The sequence below is a fragment of the Cornus florida genome, unplaced genomic scaffold (genome assembly GCF_030987335.1).
Source record: "Cornus florida cultivar Cherokee Brave unplaced genomic scaffold, ASM3098733v1 CherokeeBrave_3.0.0_Hap2_Chr09, whole genome shotgun sequence".
In the NCBI taxonomy this organism is placed as follows: domain Eukaryota; kingdom Viridiplantae; phylum Streptophyta; class Magnoliopsida; order Cornales; family Cornaceae; genus Cornus; species Cornus florida.
The window spans coordinates 70,032,008-70,052,734 of record NW_026775579.1 but is presented as its reverse complement, the minus strand read 5'-3'; the positions used below and the strand labels follow the sequence as shown (position 1 = coordinate 70,052,734).

The 20,727-nt window shown below is 31.0% G+C and overlaps 2 protein-coding genes across 2 annotated transcripts; one reads left to right on the top strand and one right to left on the bottom strand.

The window, feature by feature from the left end:
* Nucleotides 1-400: 400 nt before the first annotated feature.
* LOC132274273 (ras-related protein Rab7) lies at nucleotides 401-6,327 on the bottom strand. Its single transcript, XM_059775510.1, has 7 exons — nucleotides 6,071-6,327; nucleotides 5,951-5,977; nucleotides 5,244-5,343; nucleotides 4,806-4,952; nucleotides 2,626-2,706; nucleotides 2,403-2,548; nucleotides 401-800 (listed from the first exon to the last, which is right to left on the bottom strand). Exons 1-7 carry the CDS (start codon nucleotides 6,121-6,123, stop codon nucleotides 737-739), a joined length of 618 nt encoding a protein of 205 aa, XP_059631493.1. The 5' UTR covers nucleotides 6,124-6,327; the 3' UTR covers nucleotides 401-736.
* A 6,489-nt stretch (nucleotides 6,328-12,816) lies between these two features.
* Nucleotides 12,817-15,127, top strand: LOC132274271 (probable WRKY transcription factor 51). Its single transcript, XM_059775509.1, has 3 exons — nucleotides 12,817-13,220; nucleotides 13,319-13,471; nucleotides 14,818-15,127. Exons 1-3 carry the CDS (start codon nucleotides 12,934-12,936, stop codon nucleotides 15,005-15,007), a joined length of 630 nt encoding a protein of 209 aa, XP_059631492.1. The 5' UTR covers nucleotides 12,817-12,933; the 3' UTR covers nucleotides 15,008-15,127.
* Nucleotides 15,128-20,727: the final 5,600 nt, after the last annotated feature.

The following is a 20,727-nucleotide window of genomic DNA, read 5'->3' as shown; positions in this document are numbered from 1 at the left end:
CCGTCCCTCCAACCAAGCATAGGATAAAGGTGAAAAAGTACCATCAACGTCTTTGGTTACATCTTGATCATTGAACCATGTACGATAGGGGAACACCTTCCTGAAATGTCATTGCCTTAATTTTTATATATATATATGAAAATAGTGACACACACAGTAAAATCAATTTATATCGACTCAAACTCAAGGTATAATGGAAGTTGGAATCCACACAAATAACCCCACCATGCCCTTTGCCCGATTCAAGTGACCTGTACCATAGATACAAGTCAGAGCAAAAGTGAAATTTCCATGATCAACAGACTTGATCATGAAAGTTTCAGAAGTGCTTCACTTTTATCTTTTCCACTTTCAGTGGATTGTACCAAACAAGAAATATACATCAACCAAGGTAGTACTATTTTTACCAAGAAAGTAATTAAATTCCATATATCCATACATCTTGTAATCAAACAAAAACAATGCAGAAATGCATTAAAAGCTTGAAATTCCAACCCATCTCACAACTAGAAACAGTACACAGCATTCCTTCCTAATTCAAGTCTCTACAACTCAAAGAATCTTAAATTGACAAAACCACCCTACCATCTTCTCAAGTGCCAAAAAAATTGAGAGAGCTAAATGTACAATCAATACCAAAAAAATTGCTTGGAATCACAACAGGAAAAAGAAAAGCTGAAAGTTAGGAAACCAAAGAGTTGAAGATGAATCTGTCAAATCATTTGCTATTTCCAACTTAACATGCACAGCCGCCCCCTTGCTCTGTTTCTGAAACTGCCTCCGGGATGCCCTGAAAATATCTGAAATTTGAAATTTAAAAAGAAATTAGTAGAGCCAAAATTTGAGCATGTTACAGGCTGTAAAACTTCATAGTACGGCAAAGGAAAGAGAATTCAATAGGAACCAAAAGTTTTTAATAACATAGAACTAAGTGAAAGGAATAGTTATTCCAAAAAAGGCTATTATGTTGAATTATTATGTTTGGAAAAAGAAGAAGAAGAAAAGAAAAAGGGCATATGGGATTAATTTCAACTCCCCATGGAACTCATTGTACTAGTTCCCATCATCATCAATCTTTTTACTTCTACTTTTTATTTTTAGCATCAAAATAAACTTAAATAAATTACGGCAGTTTCTAAACTTTATTACAGAACAAGAATCACCAAAACAATCACATAACTAAACTATTTTCAACGAACATTCTGTCCAGTAATAGTCATCAATATCATATAAAAATGGATCATTTCTAATTTATCAATGTATCATTGCAACTAATTGCATGCTACCGCAAGTCCCTCTGCCCAAATGATGTTCATAAGAATAAGTATGAATGCTGGCACCATGATGAGAACCTAACATGTACCGCCAAGAGATTAGCCCAAGTGGTATCTCCTTCCAAATAGAAGGCTGAGGGTTCAAGTCATTTGGAAGATTTAGGGTACAAGTCCCTAATGGAGCATATTAGCAAGTGTGTATGGCTTAATTGCCCAAAACAGAAAAATAAAAAAATAAAACATACATCATCATGCCCCTTTATTACTTGTACATGTACCCTTACCACTTCAACCAACCCTTACTTGAAATAATTCATCAGTCAGCCCATGCTTGCTCATTTCGATTCAGTTACATCTTTTGTACCTTCTAGGCCTGTGGCCCTCCAAATCACATAACTGAAGGGGCTTAGTTGCATAGCAACAAATTTGTTATTCATGATTTATTTGTCATGCTAAACAATCGAAAAGGAGGAAGACTTAATCGGGGGCAACCAAGAATAATTCAAAGAAAATCAGAGGAGGAACTCATAGAGAAAATAAATGAATAGTATAATAAAAACAAAATATGTTGTAAACACTAGTGGTGTTCTATAAAATAAAAGGCATCAGGGCACACCTTTTACTCTATGAGAGTTTAAACGTAAACCTCAAGGTGTTGGGCAACAACATTGCAAAATTTCAGTTTTGCATTTACAATATATAACAATAACAGAGAAGGTAAAAATAATGAAAGAACTACCAAAAATATAAACAATATATATAGAGAAATTCCTTCCTTCTATAAGCATACCGGCATTTTTTAACAAGAAAAGCTGATTGTAGATGATCTCTCAATAAATTATAAGAAGATTGTCCAAGTTAACACCAAAATATAGTAAAATCGAAATGTGAGCTTAAATAAAACTTAAAAATAGCTAAATAAAATACATAAAACAAAATAACAAAATAAACATGAACCATAAGCCTCAAAGCCTTGCCAAAGACGCACATGTGAGCCTTTCACTATGCCTAGGTTCATGAAATTTATGCTTAATGAAATCCCTGTTCAAATTCTAAGGATCAAGGCATTTCAGAACAGCACCAACTCCTTAAGCAAGCATGCTTGGAAGAAAAAAATCAGAAACTTACATATCCTGCTCATGCTCATTGGCTAAAGCAGTCTTGGCGATACAAAGGAATGCAGCATCAACATTGTAATCCTCTTTTGCAGATGTCTCAAAGTAAGGTATGTTCCCTTTTGAAGCACACCAATCCCTCGCTTTCTTCTCAGAAACCTGTACATAAAAATTAGAGCCAAATGTAGAGTAATAAACACCAGAATTTAGACAGCATTGCAACTGTAACTCCTTACCACTCGGCTATTTCCACCATCAATATCAATCTTGTTTCCAACTAATATAAATGGAAAAATCTTGGGGTCAGTTGGGTTTGCCTGCAACATAATGAAATCATGTTAACACTAAGAATTAACTTTTCTGATCTTGTCTTCCTTCTTTTTGTATCCCTAGACCAGCTGTGAAATTTAAAAGGGTCAATAATGGGATTGACTCGCAGCAATACTGTCACTAATGGCTGTTACATTGTTTAACAGCCTTATTTTAAACCTTCATATGTCACGAGGACTATTGCTCTAAAAATGCAAGCAAGCTTACCAATAACAGTCATTAATGTGAATAGCACGTGATTAATACGGGAATTAAAAGCAAGCAAGCAAGCTTACCAATACTAAGTCAGATGATTACTATTGAATACCATGAGGGTAGATTGGACTTTTTTTTGGGAGGAAATGCTAAGAAGATTGGGGTTCCATGAAAGATGGGTGAAAATTTCAAAAACTATGACCATTATAGGACTGGTATAAACTAAATATAAAGACCAAATATAACTGGGCCAAAATAAAATCTACAAACCATCACTTCCAATGAATTCAGGAATTATAAAATATCATCGGCTCCCAAAACATAAGAAAATATAAATAGATCCAGTCAACAACAAACAAAAATAAAGACTTGAATCCAACCCAAATATAATAGAAGCGATGCAAACAGCTCTACATATGAAATTATCAATATACCCCTTCTGTTGTTTCCATGCTCTGTATATGATTCATTCAATATTAAAATAAGAATATTCAAAAGGTAAACCAGATAAAGACGGTAGCTCTTGAGGGCCACCTAAAATTACAAAGAAAAATCAAGGACCTTCCATTAAAACAAAAAGGCAAAAAGCATCAAAATGACCTTTCTTCAATAAATGTTTAATTTAATTTTGCATTCTCATGGGCATTTGAAACATTATGATTTAAAAAAGAAACATTTTAATTTCAATAAATCAAAGTGTAGCTGGTATATCTATTGATTGAACTTTTTGTAGACACCAACAATGTTGCAGCTATCAGACATGAAGAACAACTACCTTAATGAGATCACTTTTATAAAGTACCTTTGACACCCTTTTCATGGGTAAGAGGTATAGTAAAAACAATTTAAGCACGTAAAAAAATACATAAAAGAATACACCAATAAGATGAAAAAAGAATAGAATTTAGAGAGCTAATTAAGTTGCTCTCAGTGACACAAGGCAAAAAGGGATAAGTTACGATCTCCACCAGAGACATGTCATCAAAAGGTATATGGTTCCTTTTCCTATTATACTATAAAATTTTTACTCTCTCTCACATTGTTCAAAAGCAATTGCTACAGAAAAGTTCTTTTACACACCAAAGAAATAAGTGAACCGAGTGCTTCAAACCAAAATAAACACAAACTGACTCCATTTTTACAACTGAAATTAGATGCCCACCAAAAACAACTCGATATGCATTGGCAGCATTGTTATGCCAAAATATATGGATTTATTGTAACTTAGACACAGTGTGCAAGTTCATCCGCACCTCAGCCTTTGATAAGATGATAACTAGAGAGGGAGAGACAGAGAGGAGAGGAGTGGAGAGAAAGTGGCTAATACAACAACTGGACCATAAATATATATATATATATAAACACATGCTCTTCCAGGTCAGTTGGTCTCAAAAAGACTGGGAAAATACAGTAGATTAGCTTGTTTTTTTTCTTTAAAGAGGAAGTGGTTATTGAGTATCATTGTTTGGTTGTGCTTAGCTGCATCTATATCCTCTCTGTAAAAAATGTTATTTGTAGTTTAATTCAAGAAATTTTGTATAATCAACATTGCTTCTTTTGCTTAAAATAGTTTTTGCAGCGATTTAGGAATCCCCCAGATGGGCACAGTGGCATTGTAACGAATCAGTATGGGATTATAGGGTGATCAGGCTTGAGGAAAAAGAGTCTGGTTATTGTTATCCCTATGTCTCATTGTAATGGTGTTCTGCTCTAATAGTGCTGTCTGATGGAACTGGTTTTATGACTTTAGAAAAACCAGTTCAGGGAGGCATGTCCCACATTAGTAGTATAAGAATTTCTTATATCCATTATTGCATCTTAGCTACCCCAAAAATTAAATAATAATAATAATAACAACAACAAAGGTGATGGAGCAAAATATATCACCTACCTGCTTGAGAAATTCTTCGTGCCAATTGTCAAGAGTATCAAAAGACCTCATGACATTAACATCGTACACTAAAACACAGCAATCTGCCCCTCTATAAAATGCAACGCCAAGACTCTGAAATCTCTCCTGCCCAGCTGTATCCCATATCTACCAATGCAAAACATACAATATTATAGAACACTCTGCAAAAGATTAACTGTCTATAAAGCTCTAAATAAACCACATAAAAATAGGCCATTATCCAATGTTGGGTCCATTCACCGAGAAGGGTGAATTAGGTACATAACTAACCTTTGGCATTATTTGCACAAGGGGCTGCCCTCATACTCAAACCCAAATTCTCAAACTCAGCCTGAGCTATAACCAGCTGCTCTAGTGAAACCATGCAATTAACCCATAAAAATAAATAAATAAATAAATGTAAAGCTAAGAACCCACTTGTAGAGTGACAAGCCTGTCATCAATTTGTAGCTCCTTGGTGAGAAAATCAGCTCCAATTGTAGCCTTATATTGCTGACTGAACTTCTTGTGTACATATCTACATATATTGTTAACGACCCACAAATATGAAACAAAAAACATAACCCAACAATAATTATAACCACAATAAGCTCAGATACTGTTAGTTGGGATATCGAAAAGGAAAATGATTCTTAAACTGATTTCTCAAACCTACTTGTATAGGTTAAGGGTTTCTATCCCTTCGATGTAGTGGACAAGATGTAGTGAATGAACCACACTTGAGCTTATCCACTACAGTCTACATCAAAGGGATAAAAACTCCTTTGTTTACACTTTTCTGCTGCACAAATAGGTCTAAATAACATTACTCTTTTGAAAATACTACTGCTAAGATTACAAAGAAAATAGACTGAAAAAGAAGACAAAAAAGAGAGCAATTTTGCACTCTCAATAGCAAACATGGCAAGAATAAAAAATAAATTGGTTCTGCAACAAAACATTGCCTTATATTGGATCAGGAACAAACAGAATCCAAGAAAACAACCTAATCCGAAAATTCAACAATGTGTAGAATTTCATTGAACTATATAAAGTAGAAACTGCGATCTCCAATTGTTCGGGAATATAAATATATATACAAAGAATTACAGATCTCACAAATCAATTTGTTAGTTGGAGGATACTGATTCATCAATGACGTCTTACCAACCCTGACAATTACCACAAAAAAATACAAAAGCAAATTCAGATTAAATGATAAATTAACAAATCAAGAAGAACGAAATTCGAACTATTGATCGTACCCACTGTCGCCGAGAACGATGACCTTGAGCAAGGTTCGCCTACGCACTGACATGGCGAGAGAGAGAGATAAAAGTAGAGAAGCTTTTACGAATCTGTGTCGAGAAGTTAGAGAGAGAAACAAACAGAGAGAAAAAGGGGCGCCAATTTCGATTCTCTCTCTCTAGAACTCTCTCAAATCATTCATAATTTGGGGACCGAGGAATAGAACAACCATACTACGAGCTGTCCAATTGGTGTTCTCACTTTATTTAAATTGCGGTTTGCACAATGTTTCAAATTTTAATGACTCTATGGTATGCTAAATCCGGAAAAAAAATCCATTAATATTGGCATTAATCAACAGCCTAATAGGAAAGAGAAAAAAAAAACGAAAGAAAAAAAACAGCCTACTAAATATAGTTATAATAATTTAATGAATATATGATGTTAACTCATTAATATTGGCATTAATTAACAGCCAAACCAAATAATAATAATAAATAATTAGCAAACTGTAATTAATATACTTTAGAACCCCTTTAACTGAAAAGTTAGGGTTGCAAACAATTTGGTTATGTATGGTTCTAGGTTGAGTTGGAATCAAAATGATCCCAGCAATTTCCAAAATATTGGTTGGAATCGACACGGTTGGACCCTAGAACCAAACCGTGAAAATGGATTAAGCTGAATTAAATTTAAAAGACCTCCTCAAAAATAAAAATAAAACTAAAAATAAAAATAGAATAAGACACTGTTAATTTATTAAGGGTCTCACTAAACTAGTAGTCTATTTTACTCGTACCGGAAATAAGGAATCCAAACTATGGAACCGATTTGGTTTGGTTTCGATTCTACGTCCTAACGGTTCCGATTCTAATTCTAATTTTTAGGAACCATTGGCATCATAATCGGGTGCACCTAGGTAATGCATATTGTGTATTTAACATATAGATATTATATATTAAAATTTATAATGAAAATTATGAAATGCGTTAGGAATGAGATGGGTGAGATTCAATAACTAAACAAGAAACTTAAAATCTATTTGGTTTGTCAAATTAACATTGGATAGTTGCTTTGGACTGGGTTGAATGTTTATTTGGTAAAGCACTGCTTTTTGGAATACAAAGTCAAACTATTTATTTTTAGTAAATAAAAAGAAAATAAAGAAGGGGAGAAAAGTTTTTATTCTGTTTAACAAATAGTCAAAAGTCGAAACTTATCACACAAAAATCTTTAATTTCTTTTTTATTTAGATTTTTATAATTTTAAAGTCACAATTCAAAATTTCAATGGTAAGTTACACTAACCCTAATTTTGTTAATACGTACCAACCTTTTCTCTTATTTATCAAATTATACTTATTTTTTTTAAAATTTGTATGCAATTTGTATGCAAATAAAATATATGTGATTATAAGTTGATCATGATACGATGGATTATTTGTTCATTAAAATATATATACATTTTTAATTATATTTTTATGTTTAATTTGTTCACATGGTCCTTTTGATGTATGTATATATTAATAGTACAATTATAATAACAACACAACACATTTATAATTACAAGTTGATCTATGATATAATGGATCATTTGTTCATAAAAATATATGTATGAACAAATATATACCACTCAAAATAATTTTCAACCACAATATCATTTGAACAAAATATCACACATTCATATATTACTCCACAAACTTAGTTCCAAGTTCCACCGACAGAGTGTAAATCATGTACCTTCATTGAGCAATTTTAGGAACTCTGACCACTTACTATAAAAAATTGAAATGCATATGGATATTATATGAAATATAATAAATTAATTTTGAAATGCTCATTATGTATTTAACATATAGATATTTTAGGAAATCTGACGAGACAATGTAAATTTTTTTTTTTTTTTTTTTTTTTTGAAATGGTAAAACAAACACACACATACCCTTTTGTCCACGTTCGGACTCAAATCCATCTCCTCTTTAGGAATATGAAGATTATTCCGCTAGGTCAAAGGCATATTGGATAATATACTAATTGTTTATACTAAAATTAGGCATTTGGATCAAGGTCAAAACACTGACATAAAAAAAAAATTAGGGTTGAGGATGAACCCTTGCACAGAGCATCTGGGACCAATCCCTGCCCCCACACCCCTATCAGTCCTAGCCAAAGGTCTCTAAGCCCACAAAGCATTACAAGCACAATACACCGTGCCACCATGTTGACAGGACGAGTTGGTAGAACAAAGAGTCATGTGCTTGTTTGGTAGCTAATCAATCTCTTCAGGTCAAATCAAAATATTAGGTAATTATTCGCTTCATTGCGTCATTTTGTACGTCACGGTATAGAAAGGTGTAAAACGGATAATATCTATCGAGCCAATTTAAAACCAAAGATGGGAAAAGGGTCGCAAGCAGAATCAGGCCAAGCTAGGACTTAGAAAATTCAAGTCTATTGAACATGCTCTTTGAAAGTTCAATGAGTGATTTGACATATATGTCACCTTAAATTCCTGGGACCTTCTAAGAACTAACACACGAAAGGAGAAAGTAAAGCCATTTGACGATGCCTTTTAGTGTCATGAATTGGTACCCAGAGATTGAACCAGTGGCTATGGACAGTCTTACTGAACTAACCTAACTTCGAGCAATGTTCCTTCCACCTTCCTCCTCTGACTGAATTCAAAACTAGGTCAAATAAACTTTATGGTGATTAATGGGACCCAGCTAATTTTCAAGTTTAGTGACCCCATAATGGAGAGCTTTTACTGGCAAATCATACCAGAGACTTGAATATTTTTGTGTTCCCACCTTCACTGTTGAATGAAAAATGTGACGTGTCAAGTGCACTTGATGACTAGTGATATCAATGGGACAGGTTCACGACAGATCGAGCCCCCTATTCCAAATTCATTTTTGGGTGCAAACAAAAAAATATGATAATGATACGTATATAGAGTGTATAATTTTCTATACGTGGATGTAGTGTAATAGTCTAGTTCGAATTCGCACTTTTCTAATAAATTCCTACTAACATTCAATTTTTGAGCAAATAAGATCTGAATGCTGAAAAGACTGAAACGTCATTCTACAGCTAAATTTGTAACCAAGCACTAAGCTCAAGCTCGGACTTATATACCCAAAAAGTATATAGGGGTGATATTTGTTCAAAATTTAAACATGATGAATGTTTTTTCAAAGTAGTCTGTCATTTTTTAATTTTTTTTTTCAAGTCTTATCAGAGTCGGGGCGGATTCAGGCCTTCCAGTATATATATATATATATATATATATATATATATATATATATATATATATTTATTTATTTATTTATTTATTTTTATAAAAAACAATTCAATCTTAATCAAATTTAAAATAAATTTATAAAATAAATATAATAATTAGCAATCATTATAACAAAAGAGTTGCTAAAATTTCAAATTATCATAAAATTTAAAATCATTTAAAATCAGTTCATAAACATATTAAAATAATCTCAAACTTGTTCCAATAAGAATGAGGCCCCTTAAATTGACATCCACGTGAACAACTAAGAGTAGAATCATGGTACCTACCTTTTCCTTTCTCTATTAGTTGTATAATTGTCAGCCATTTCTACAAATTCAAGAAGGTTCACTCATTATCGGCTTAAATTGCTAATAAAATGACAGGCACTACCATGTTAGCAGCCATTTTGGTCAAACGAAGGTTCCTCCATGGTCACATGGGCTCATTGTTACAATGGTTTGTCAGTCAAACACTTTCATGTCCTATGTGTGAAGTGAGAAAATAACATAACTATTCGTGCAAGTCAATAAATATCTTTTAAACTATTTCCATCCACCTTCTTCCATTACTATCCAATAAAACAGGCACTTGATAAAGAAGTTGTTTCTATTTGGGGGCATTCCTAGTCATTTCTCTTTCTATTTGAGGCATTCCTAGACATTTCTCACTTTGATCATCCAAATAAAATATTATAGAAACTTTTTGTCCCATTTGACCTGTCATCTTTTCATAGGCTCTAGGCTCGTTTGGATTGAGAAAAATTGAAGAGAGAGAGAGGAAGAAAATAATAATAATAATAATAATAATAACGGATAAATTGATATAAGTTATCTCATGCTTATTTTAAGGGTAAAGTGCAAAAATCTCTCTATTATATGTATACATAACGTGCAAATACTTATTTGATGATAAAAAAAAAATTCGGTACATTTTCCAAATTGAGCAAATAAAGACAATTCTTCAATTTCAAGATTGAAAAAAATGTTATTCAGACAAAATAAAAATAATAAAATAAAAGGTTTGTAAAATTTTTTTTATAAAAACTCTAAAATAAAATTTTATTTGTTTTTTGCTTTTTATTTTTATTATTTTTTGTTTTTTTCTTTATTCTTAATTTCTTTATTTTTTATTTATTAAAAAAAAGAAATATATTTCAGAAATTTTATAAAAATTTTTTGGTCAAAATGGATAAGTGCAGAAAAACACTTCTAAAGTATACTTGGCATACTTTTAGCCCCTATTTGAAAAAATGTGCAAAAAACACTCCTAATCTTTTTACATTAAGCAAAAATACTCCTCAATAAAAAATATGATGTAAATTAGTGTTGTAATACCTGTTTTGCCCTTTTACTCTTCGAAAAATGCCTAAGGGGTATATATGCTACCAATCGCATAATACAGGGGTGTTATGTGCACATTAGCTTTTATATATATATATATATATATATACATTTTTTTGAAGATTTTTTCTCTATATATATCTTTAAATTTTTTTTTTTTTTAATTTTGAGAATTTGTAGAATAAGGATTTGAATTTTTTGAGATTCCAGTTTACTATTTTCTATTAATTTTTTTTCTTCTTTATTTAATTTTTTTTTTTCGTACCAACACTGTTAAACACACACACCAAAAAAAAAAAAAAAAAAAAATTCAATATCAATGTGCACTGATTTTCGGAGTTTGAAACATATTAGTTTTCTTTAGTTTGCACTTTATTTTCGTTTTTTTTTTTTTTTTCTATTTCTATTTTTACTTTTCTTTATACTTTTATTTTTATTTTTTATTTTTATATTTACTTGTCATTGTCGGCGTCCTCCAATAGTGTTATTTTCGATCATTTTACAAAATTATTTATTTTTATATATTTTATAAAATGGTTCAGTAAGGGTAATTTAGTCAAAGTAACCTATTTGCACCAAATAAAAACTTTAGGGATGCTTTTTGCATGTGAGTGGTGACCTTCAATAGTGATATTTTCGATCATTTTACAAAATTATATATTTTTATATATTTTATAAAATGGTTCAGTAAGGATAATTTAGTCAACTTAGAGTTTAAATTTGTCAGAGGGACCTATTTATACCAAATTGAAACTTTAGGGATATTTTTTGCACATAAGGAGTGTGATATGCGCTGAAAGCATACTTTAGAGGTGTTTTAGGGTATCTTCTTCTTCTTCTTTTTTTTTTTCTTTTTTTTTTCGGTAAATAAGGATGAGGAGGGATATTGTTCTCCTTCCATTGATCCTTAATAATCACAACTTTGGCTCATAATTTTTGTGAGTCAAAGTTATCAAAATAGATATCTAATATGGGATATATATAATATATAATTAAGTATATAAAAGGAATATGACTAAAAATGACCTTAAATGACTCAAAAATAAAAGGTAATAATAAGTCAAAGATTATAAATTGGCAACTAATATGGAACGGGATGGTATTAGACAAATCTACTATTAACAATCTCCCTTTCTTGTTCTCTCCTAACATAAAAAGTAATATTAAAGTGCTAGGATTTCAATAAAATTAATAGGAGAAAAGAATACTATCATCCCTCTATGGATATATCCATCATTTTTACCCTTTAGTTGCTTCCTTCCTGTCAATCGAACAAGTGCTAGAATTTCAATAAAATTGATAGGAGAGCTAATGATTACTTATTTTGTTCTTTTTTTTCCCCTTTAAAACAAATAAATTTATATCCTACTCTAGTATTCACAAAATAAAACAATTATTTTCTTTCTTTTATTTCCATTGTTTCTTTTTTCCCAATAAATAATTTTCACTAATTTTCATAAAATGTTATCATTTCTTTATATTTCTTTCTTCGCCAAAAAAATTAAAAACTTTGTTCCTCACAATATAAAAAAGGTATAATATTAAATGTTATCCTTTTAAGTTGAGCACTAAAAAGAAGAGACAATGATCTATTAACTTGTCATGCGCGCAATCTCAAAATAAAAAGAGAGAATCTCCTTTTAAAATTAGGAATAATTTTACTAACACTCCTAGTAATTTGATCAAATATAAGTTTAAAATATCTTTCGACAACGACAATAACTATCAGTTAGGTCCAATTTTGCTTTTTGGTTACTGGCTCCGTTAAAAACATGTGAAAAGACATGTTTGCCCCTAATTTGGGACTCTAATAAGATAATATTGAACCCAATGGTAATTTCAGCCGTATACCATAAATTAAGAATATTTCATTGAAAACTATTATTATTATTATTTTTTCCAATATACTATTTAATAATACATGCATATAGGTGTAAAGTGATATATACCAAACAAGGAAGCTACTGATGAACATTCTCACATGAGCTCACGTACGTCATGGAGTGACACAAGCACTTATGTTTACTAACATCAAGGTATGCTTAACTTAACATCAAGCACTGCAAGTTGAACCAATATATATTCTGCTAGGAAAGTGATCACGAAAGCTCACAAGCCAAAGACTAGAAAAAACAAGAATATTATATATATATATATATACCATATGATCGATCAAAAGCTTGCACAGTGTGTCCCAAATCAAGTCTCTCTCTCAGTCTTTAGTCCTCCTCCTCCTCACCTTCTCTCACGCCACCATGTCCGGCCCCTCAACTTTACTGGCAACAAACCTCCCTCAAGCTGTTCAAAACCCTAATTTCACTTATTCGACGATGGAGGCTTACGATCACGATCATTATTATCATTATCAAAAGTTTGAACCATTTGATTATCATGTCCCGTTTCTTGATCCGAAGGAAGATCAAACGGTCACTTTCACTGCATCTCGACCGACCTCGGCCGTCACACAAGAAATGATCACTAGTACTGAAAGCTCAGTTAATTCAATCTGTGGCATGCCAAGAACCAATAATCACATGCAAGTGTAAGTGTCTAAGTGATCTGTTAGTTTTTTTTTTTTTTCTTTTTTTTGTTATTAATTCGATCTATTTATTTTATTTTATTTGGTTATTATTATTGTAGAAAATCTGGAAAAGGGTTGAAGAGATCAGTTAAGAATATGGATAAGGGATTAAGGATTGCTTTTCGTACCAAGTCTGAGGTTGAGGTCATGGATGATGGATTTAAATGGAGAAAGTATGGGAAGAAAAGGGTGAAAGATAGCCCCAATCTAAGGTAAATGATCAATAAGACCTTTTGATATATATGTGTGTGTGTGTGTCACTGTATGCAATTTATCTTCTTCTTCTTCTTCTTCTTCTTCTTCCCTTTTTCTTTCTTTCTTTTTTTTTTTTTTTTTTTTTTTTTTTTGGGTTACATTTAACAATGAATCATCAATTATGATAATGTTGATTTAGTAATTGATAGAGAGTATATTCTATCACAACTTGAAGCATTAAGATCATACAAAACCTTGATTCATTTCCTCATATATATATATATATAAGGATTATTTTGTTTCAACTTGCCTAACTAGAGTACAATTATTCATGGATTCTTACTGCAATATTCTCTTTTTAGTGATAATAATTAATAATAAGTGCTTGACTGCTTGTCAACTTCATTTCGCGGAAAGGCAGCTACCTCAATATTTAATATTTATATTGCATAAAAAAACAAAAACAGTAAATTAATAGAAAAGAAAAATGGAATATTATTTCTGTTGGATAAAGCCCCTTCCTTCTGCATCTTAAACTACCAAATCAATCAGAGTCGCGTTAATTTGTTGGAGAGACCTTCCCCACATCTGCATACCACTTGACTGACCCATCTTAATTGAACATATGCATGCATATATATATGTGTGTGTGTGTGTTATTGTATGTAGTTTAGAAGCATCTTCTTTTACTCTTTAAAGTCAGTCGAAGGTTAAAGTCTCCATAGAAATAAATACGAGTTCACACAAATTGAATTGGTTAGAGTTAGGCATAAAATTAAAATAAATTCAACCTAAACAGAAAATTGGAAGACTTAAACCAAACCGATTCAATCTATGAAAGTAATGTTTTGGTTTTAGGATTGTGAGTTTTTACGAGCAATCCAATGTGAGAATGAGACGAAATAATCCATTATAATTACACAATAAAGCTTCCTTATCATTGTTTATTATTTAGTTTTGATAGTCCGCCTCTGCAAATTAATTGAAATTTAGAAATATGGTAAGACCACCATTACGATAATATATTATATAGACATCGAATCGGCCGATAGGTTTTTGAGACCCAAATTCAAAAACCGATCTCATCTATAAATCTACTATCAAATCAGTAGATTAAAAAATAATCGTAACCATTGGTTTCAATTTCGACCAGATTAGATTCACGGATCAAATGAACAACCCTAAGTAAATGGTTGTTGTGGAAGAAAAAGAAATATATAAAAAGTCAAGGGAAACTTAAAATTTGTATAGGATCGTAAATAATGTAAAATGGTTACTATATCATGCATTTTCTTTGTCAACCCATGCTTAATTATAAATTAACTAGCTATAAATCTGATTTATTTGAGCAACAATTAAACAGGAATTACTACAAATGCTCAAACCAAGCATGCAAAGTGAAGAAGAGAGTAGAAAGAGACAGAGAAGACTCGAGCTATGTGATAACCTCCTATGAAGGAGTTCACAACCATGAAAGCCCTTGTGTTGTATATTACAATTATGAAGTGCCGATCAGTGAATGGACGTTGCAACATTCTCACACCTCCTCTTGAAGACTACATACATACATATATATATATATATATATATGAAATTAGATTAGTTTATATTCTATGAAAATGTAATGTTAGTTTCTTATATTTAGCTCCATTGAAAGAATTTGCTTCTTTTATCATACTTTGAGATTACTACTCTTTTGTATCTTATGCTAAGGGTGAAAAAGAGGGGATACTAATGGACATTATCCTAGAAGGTTGAGCGTTCGAATATGTTAGGGACATATTGTGTGGGTGTACGTATGTTTGCTTGAACTTTCAGATGAAAAAATAAATAAATAAATAAAAAAGGAGGAGGAACAACGATGACCTTTCATAATCATACTCAATTCATTTCAATGGAGTTTTATTCCAATTATTTAGTATTAAATAAATTATATTTTGATATTTGACTCTATTTTGGGGGTTATAAAGTAAGATTTGTGTATTAAATTATATAATATAAATATTTTTGTGCGTATATATATTTCAAAAGTTCTATTGGAGCTCCATCGGACACTCAACCTTGATTCATAAACTGGTTTAATGGTGAAAACCTCAACAGGAAATGATTGTTGGACCTGTTTAGTTCACGTTTTGTTTTTGATATTTTTGTTTTTGTTGGATACTATAATGATGAATCGTGCTAAAAATGCATTTAGTAAAAAATGCGTTTCATGAATAGTGACCAAAATCAAAACACCAATTTGATATTCAAACTTGCAACACCTTTTTACCAACTATGTTTTCCTATTTTCGCTTTCAAAAATCTTATAACAAATAAATATTACCAAACACGATTTGAATTATTATACAAAACATTCTGAAACAAAATAATTATTTTATTTCGGGTAAAAACAAAATGCCTAAGCCTTTGATGTGCTGCTACCATTGTTTTTAGCTGCACTGAAACAAGAATCTTCAGGGAACCCATCTAGACGTTTAGTGGGAATCATTTGATTACTTATAGTGAATTCAACGATGGTAAGTCAGTCAAGTTGTGAGTTCAATTAAAATTCGTCGCACCTCCAGTCCACACAAATGGTCCTACCATATTTTTAAATGCATCAACTTCATTCAAACTTTGATAAATTGAAAGAGGCTCGAAATTTCACATCATCTAATTGATGATTGTGATGGTAAGTTCGCGACCGCTGCTTAGTAGTCAATCATAGGAATGAAGACAATTTCTTCGTTTTGTTTTTCATATAAAATTATTAAGTTTTTCTCTCTCTTTCAGCCTTGACACTTTGATCTAGAACTTGAACTTATGATTCAAAATCACCAAGACGAAGATGGACCAACATTTGTCTAACCATCTGGTTTAAACGTGTTGGAGTGAATTTGAGTATTCACAAAATTGTGCCATGTAATATATGTATATATTTTTCGCTTGCGGCAAATTAGGGGGATAGGAGATTCAAACACAGGAACACTCACTAAGAAAATTGAATCACTTAGACTACTACCACACACACACATATATATAGAAAAGTTGTTACTTGATACGAATGAATATTAGAATATTAATGATGTCAAGTTTTCGTACCATAAAAGAATCCATCATTTGATACAATAAACACTGGATAGAAAACAAAATCAGAGCAATTATAATCATAAAGGAAAAACAACTATTCTAAGCAATTTCTCTTTCAATTCAAAGGAGGATTTATGTGTTTTATTGATGGATCGAAGATTGAAACATAAAAAGGTCAGTGAATACCAAATGGTTTCGATATTTTTGAAATTTTATATTTTAAATAAATTGCACATGAGTAAATTTGTAACCAAATAGTGTCCTCAAGTCCACACTTATATTCTCAAAAAGTACCTTAGGATGATATTTGCTTAGAATTTAAACATTATGGGTGTTTTTTCAAGTTTGCCCTCCATTTTATAAATATATATATTTTTCCCAAGTCATCCCATCCCGCCCCCAATCGGAGTCGAGGGGGATCCAAGCCTTCCCGCATACATATTTTTATAAAAAAAACAATTCAATCTTGATCAAATTTAAAATAAATATAATAATTAGCAATCATTAGAACAAAATAATTGTTAAAATTTTAAATTATCTTAATAATAAAGGAAAAAGAAAGATTACAACTTAAGCTTGACAGATTTTAAGCTTTTTTTTCAAATTCGTTCATAACCCTATTTAAAATAAACTCTAACTTGTTCCAATAAAAATGAAACCGGTTAAAGTGACATCCCCATGAATGACTAAGAGTACAATCATGGTACATACCTTTTTCTTTTGTCTTAATTTGTCAGCCATTTCAACAAATTCAAGAAGGTTCACTCATTATCAGCTTAAATTGCTCATAAAATGACAGGCACTCCCATGTTAGCAGCCATTTTGGTCAAAAGAAGGTTCCTCAATGGTCACATGGGCTCATAGGTACAATGGTTTGTCAAACACTTTCATGTCCTAAGTGTGAATAGAGAAAATAGCATAAATATTCGCACAAGTGAATAAATATCTTTTAAACTATTTCCATCCAGCTTCTTCCATCACTATCCAACAACACGTGCACTTAATAAAGACGATGTTTCTATTTGGGGCATTCCTAGACATTTCTCACTTTGATTATCCAAATAAAAGATTATAGAAATGTTTTGTTTTAAAAATACTAAAAAAATGGACCAATACAAGTGTCAAATTCTAATGCCCCATTTGACCTATCATTTTTTAAAAATTATCCACAATTTTGGCCCCGCAAAGAAAACATTGGCATTTTTTAGACTTTTTCATCTTTCATAGGCTCGTTTGGATTGAGGAAAATAAGAGAGAGAGAAAAAATAATAATAAAGGATAAAGAGAGATAAGTTATCTCATGTTTGTTTTAAGGGTAAAGTTCAAAAATGTTCCTATTATATATGTACATAACGTGCTAATACCTAATGATAAAAAAATTGGCTATGTACATTTTTCAAATTAAGTAAATAAAGATAATTCTTCAATTTGAAGATTGAAAAAAATGCTCTTCAGACAAAATAAAAATAAAATAAAAGGTTATTTTTTAAAAAAAATTATAAAAAATCCAAAAATAAAATTTTATTTATTTTTTTGTTTTTTGTTTTTATTATTTTTTGTTTTTATTTTCTTTATTCTTATTTTATTTATTTTTTATTTATTAAAAAAAAGATATATCTAAAATCCCTTAAGGGTATTTCGAAAATTTTATTAAAAAAAATTGGTCAAAATGAGCTGTCAAGTGGCAATTTGCTCCAAATTTTGTAAATACAGAGATTTATATGCACATGCATAAGAAAAAGGAAACAAATGCAGAAAACACCCCTAAAATATATTTCGCGTACCGCTTTTAACCATATTTGAAAAAGTGTGCAAAAAACTCCCCAAATCTTTTCGTATTGTGCAAAAATACCCCTTAATAAAAAAATCTGACATAAATTAGTGTTGTAATACCCATTTTGCCCTTTTACTCTTCCGAAAATGCTCAAGAAAGTATATATATTACCAATCTCATAATATAGTGGTGTTATGTGCACATTACCTTATATATTGAAACTTTTTTCTCTATATGTAATTTTATTTTTTTATTTTTTTTGAAAATTTGAGAATTTATAGAACAAGGATTTGAATTTTTTGAGATTTCAGTTTACTAGTTTTTACTTTTTTTTTTCCTTCTTTATTTAGATTTTTTTTCATACCAACACAGTTAAACACAAATATATATATATAATTCCAATATCAGTGTGCACTGATTTCGGAGTTTGAAGCAAATTTATTTTATTTAGTTTACACTTTATTTTCGTTTTTTATTTTCTATTTCTATCTTTACTTTTCTTTTATACTTTTATTTTTATTTCTATTTTTATCTTTACTTGTCCATTACTGGCATCCTCCAATAGTGTCATTTTCGGTCATTTTACAAAATTATTTATTTTTATATACTCAATAAAATGGTTCAGTAAGGGTAATTTAGTTAACTTAAAGTTTAAATTTGTTAGATGACCTATTTGCACCAAATTGAAATTTTAAAGGTGTTTTTTGCACTGAGGTGTGTCCTCCAATTATGTCATTTTATAAAATTATTTATTTTTATATATTTTATAAAATGATTCAGTAAGGGTAATTTAGTCAACTTATGGTTTAAATTTGTCAGAGGGACCAATTTGCACCAAATTAAAACTTTATGGATGTTTTTTGCGCGTGAGGGGTGTGGTGTTCTTTGCACATTTTTCTATACAGTTTGCACTTTACCTTTGTCTTGAATTCAAATAGGAGGAAAATAAAAGAATGGGAGGATTTAGAAGAATAAGGAGGGTACATTCTTTTTTTCGGTAAATAAGGATGAGGAGGGATAACCAACAGGTCAGTGGCCTAGCGGTATCAGGTTCTTACTTCCCTAAAGGCGGTCAAGGATTTAAGTCTCCATGAAAACATATGTGTGTGAGTATCAACTAAGAAAAAAAAGAATGAGGAGGTGCATTGGTGGCCTCCCTGTGATCCTTAATTATTAGATAAATTTAATATTAACAATCTCTCTTTCTTGTTCTCTCCTAACATAAAAAGTAATATTAAAGTGCTAGGATTTTAATAAAATTGACAGGAGAAAAGAATGAACAATGTTTGCCTCAGGCTGCATAAGTAAGAATGTCCTTCTGATGCTGATATGGACCAATAAAAATATAGCATGTGTAAATTTTTTTTTAAAATAATTAATAAAAATTATTTGGATCTTTTTGCGGATCATCCAAAAGGAAATATATATTTTTTCCCTCACGCGTTTGAGATTTTTTACTGCAAACCCTTCATATTGCAATCCGTTACAAAAGAAATTAAACAATTAGCCCAAACATGATAACTTAACCATAATTGTAAGATTCTAATTATCAATGGAGATTAAGGAAATCAATTTGGTTTCAGATTGCAATAGGTGGTGATAAATTTTAAAATTTTAGATGTCAATAGAGTTATGCTTATTTATTAATTATTCAGATTCTTGGGTTGCAACAAAGATGGCAGACAACAAATGTGGAGGCTTGAATCATCTCTAAATTAAGATTGGATATAAAATATTAAGGTTTGGGAATGGAGGAGGTGGCAAACAGTGGAGTTCAACAAGCAGTGGAAGTGGTGGAGGTCAGTTGACGGAAGAGAGGATTAATATTAGGGTTTTAGAATTGGGGAGATGGTGGGCATCAATGGGGATTTGGTGGGAAGAGAGAATGAATCGTGAGTTAAAGAGAGAGAGAGCCCGTCTCACACACGCGTGAGAGAAAATTTTCTTCATTTTTGGATGACCCGTGAAAAGATCCGAATAATTCAAGTTTAATTTTTTAATTTTTTTACACACACATCATGTTATTATTGGTCAATATCAATATCATAAGGAAAGACCTAGTTATGCAACCTAAGACAAACTTTTTTCGAAAAGAATATTATCTTCTCTCTTCGGATGTATCCATCCATTTTACTCTTTAATTTCTTCCTTCCAACCAATCCAACAATTGCTAGGATTTCAATAAAATTAACAGGGGAGCTAACGAGTACCTATTTTGTCCTTTTTTTCCTCCTTGAAAACAAATAAAGTTATACCTACTCTTAGGGTTCGTTTGACATGCGCTTTATTTTAAACGTTTTATTTTTGGCTAAAACAGAAATAGTGTTTTAGGCGTTTTGTTTTTGTCTATGTTGCACTACTGTTATGGTTTTGGGTCATAAACAGTTATCAAAATAAGAAAAAATAATTTTTTAGTATTTTGGTTTT

Bases quoted from the DNA above. Each gene is read 5' to 3' on its own strand.
- LOC132274273 (XM_059775510.1), bottom strand. From the start codon at position 6,123: ATGTCAGTGCGTAGGCGAACCTTGCTCAAGGTCATCGTTCTCGGCGAC. The intron at 5,978-6,070 runs GTACGATCAATA...GGTAATTGTCAG, and splicing joins ATCGTTCTCGGCGACAGTGG to GGTTGGTAAGACGTCATTGA. The intron at 5,344-5,950 runs GTATCCTCCAAC...CAATATATGTAG, and splicing joins AAGACGTCATTGATGAATCA to ATATGTACACAAGAAGTTCA.
- LOC132274271 (XM_059775509.1), top strand. From the start codon at position 12,934: ATGTCCGGCCCCTCAACTTTACTGGCAACAAACCTCCCTCAAGCTGTT. The intron at 13,221-13,318 runs GTAAGTGTCTAA...TTATTATTGTAG, and splicing joins ACCAATAATCACATGCAAGT to AAAATCTGGAAAAGGGTTGA. The intron at 13,472-14,817 runs GTAAATGATCAA...ACAATTAAACAG, and splicing joins AAAGATAGCCCCAATCTAAG to GAATTACTACAAATGCTCAA.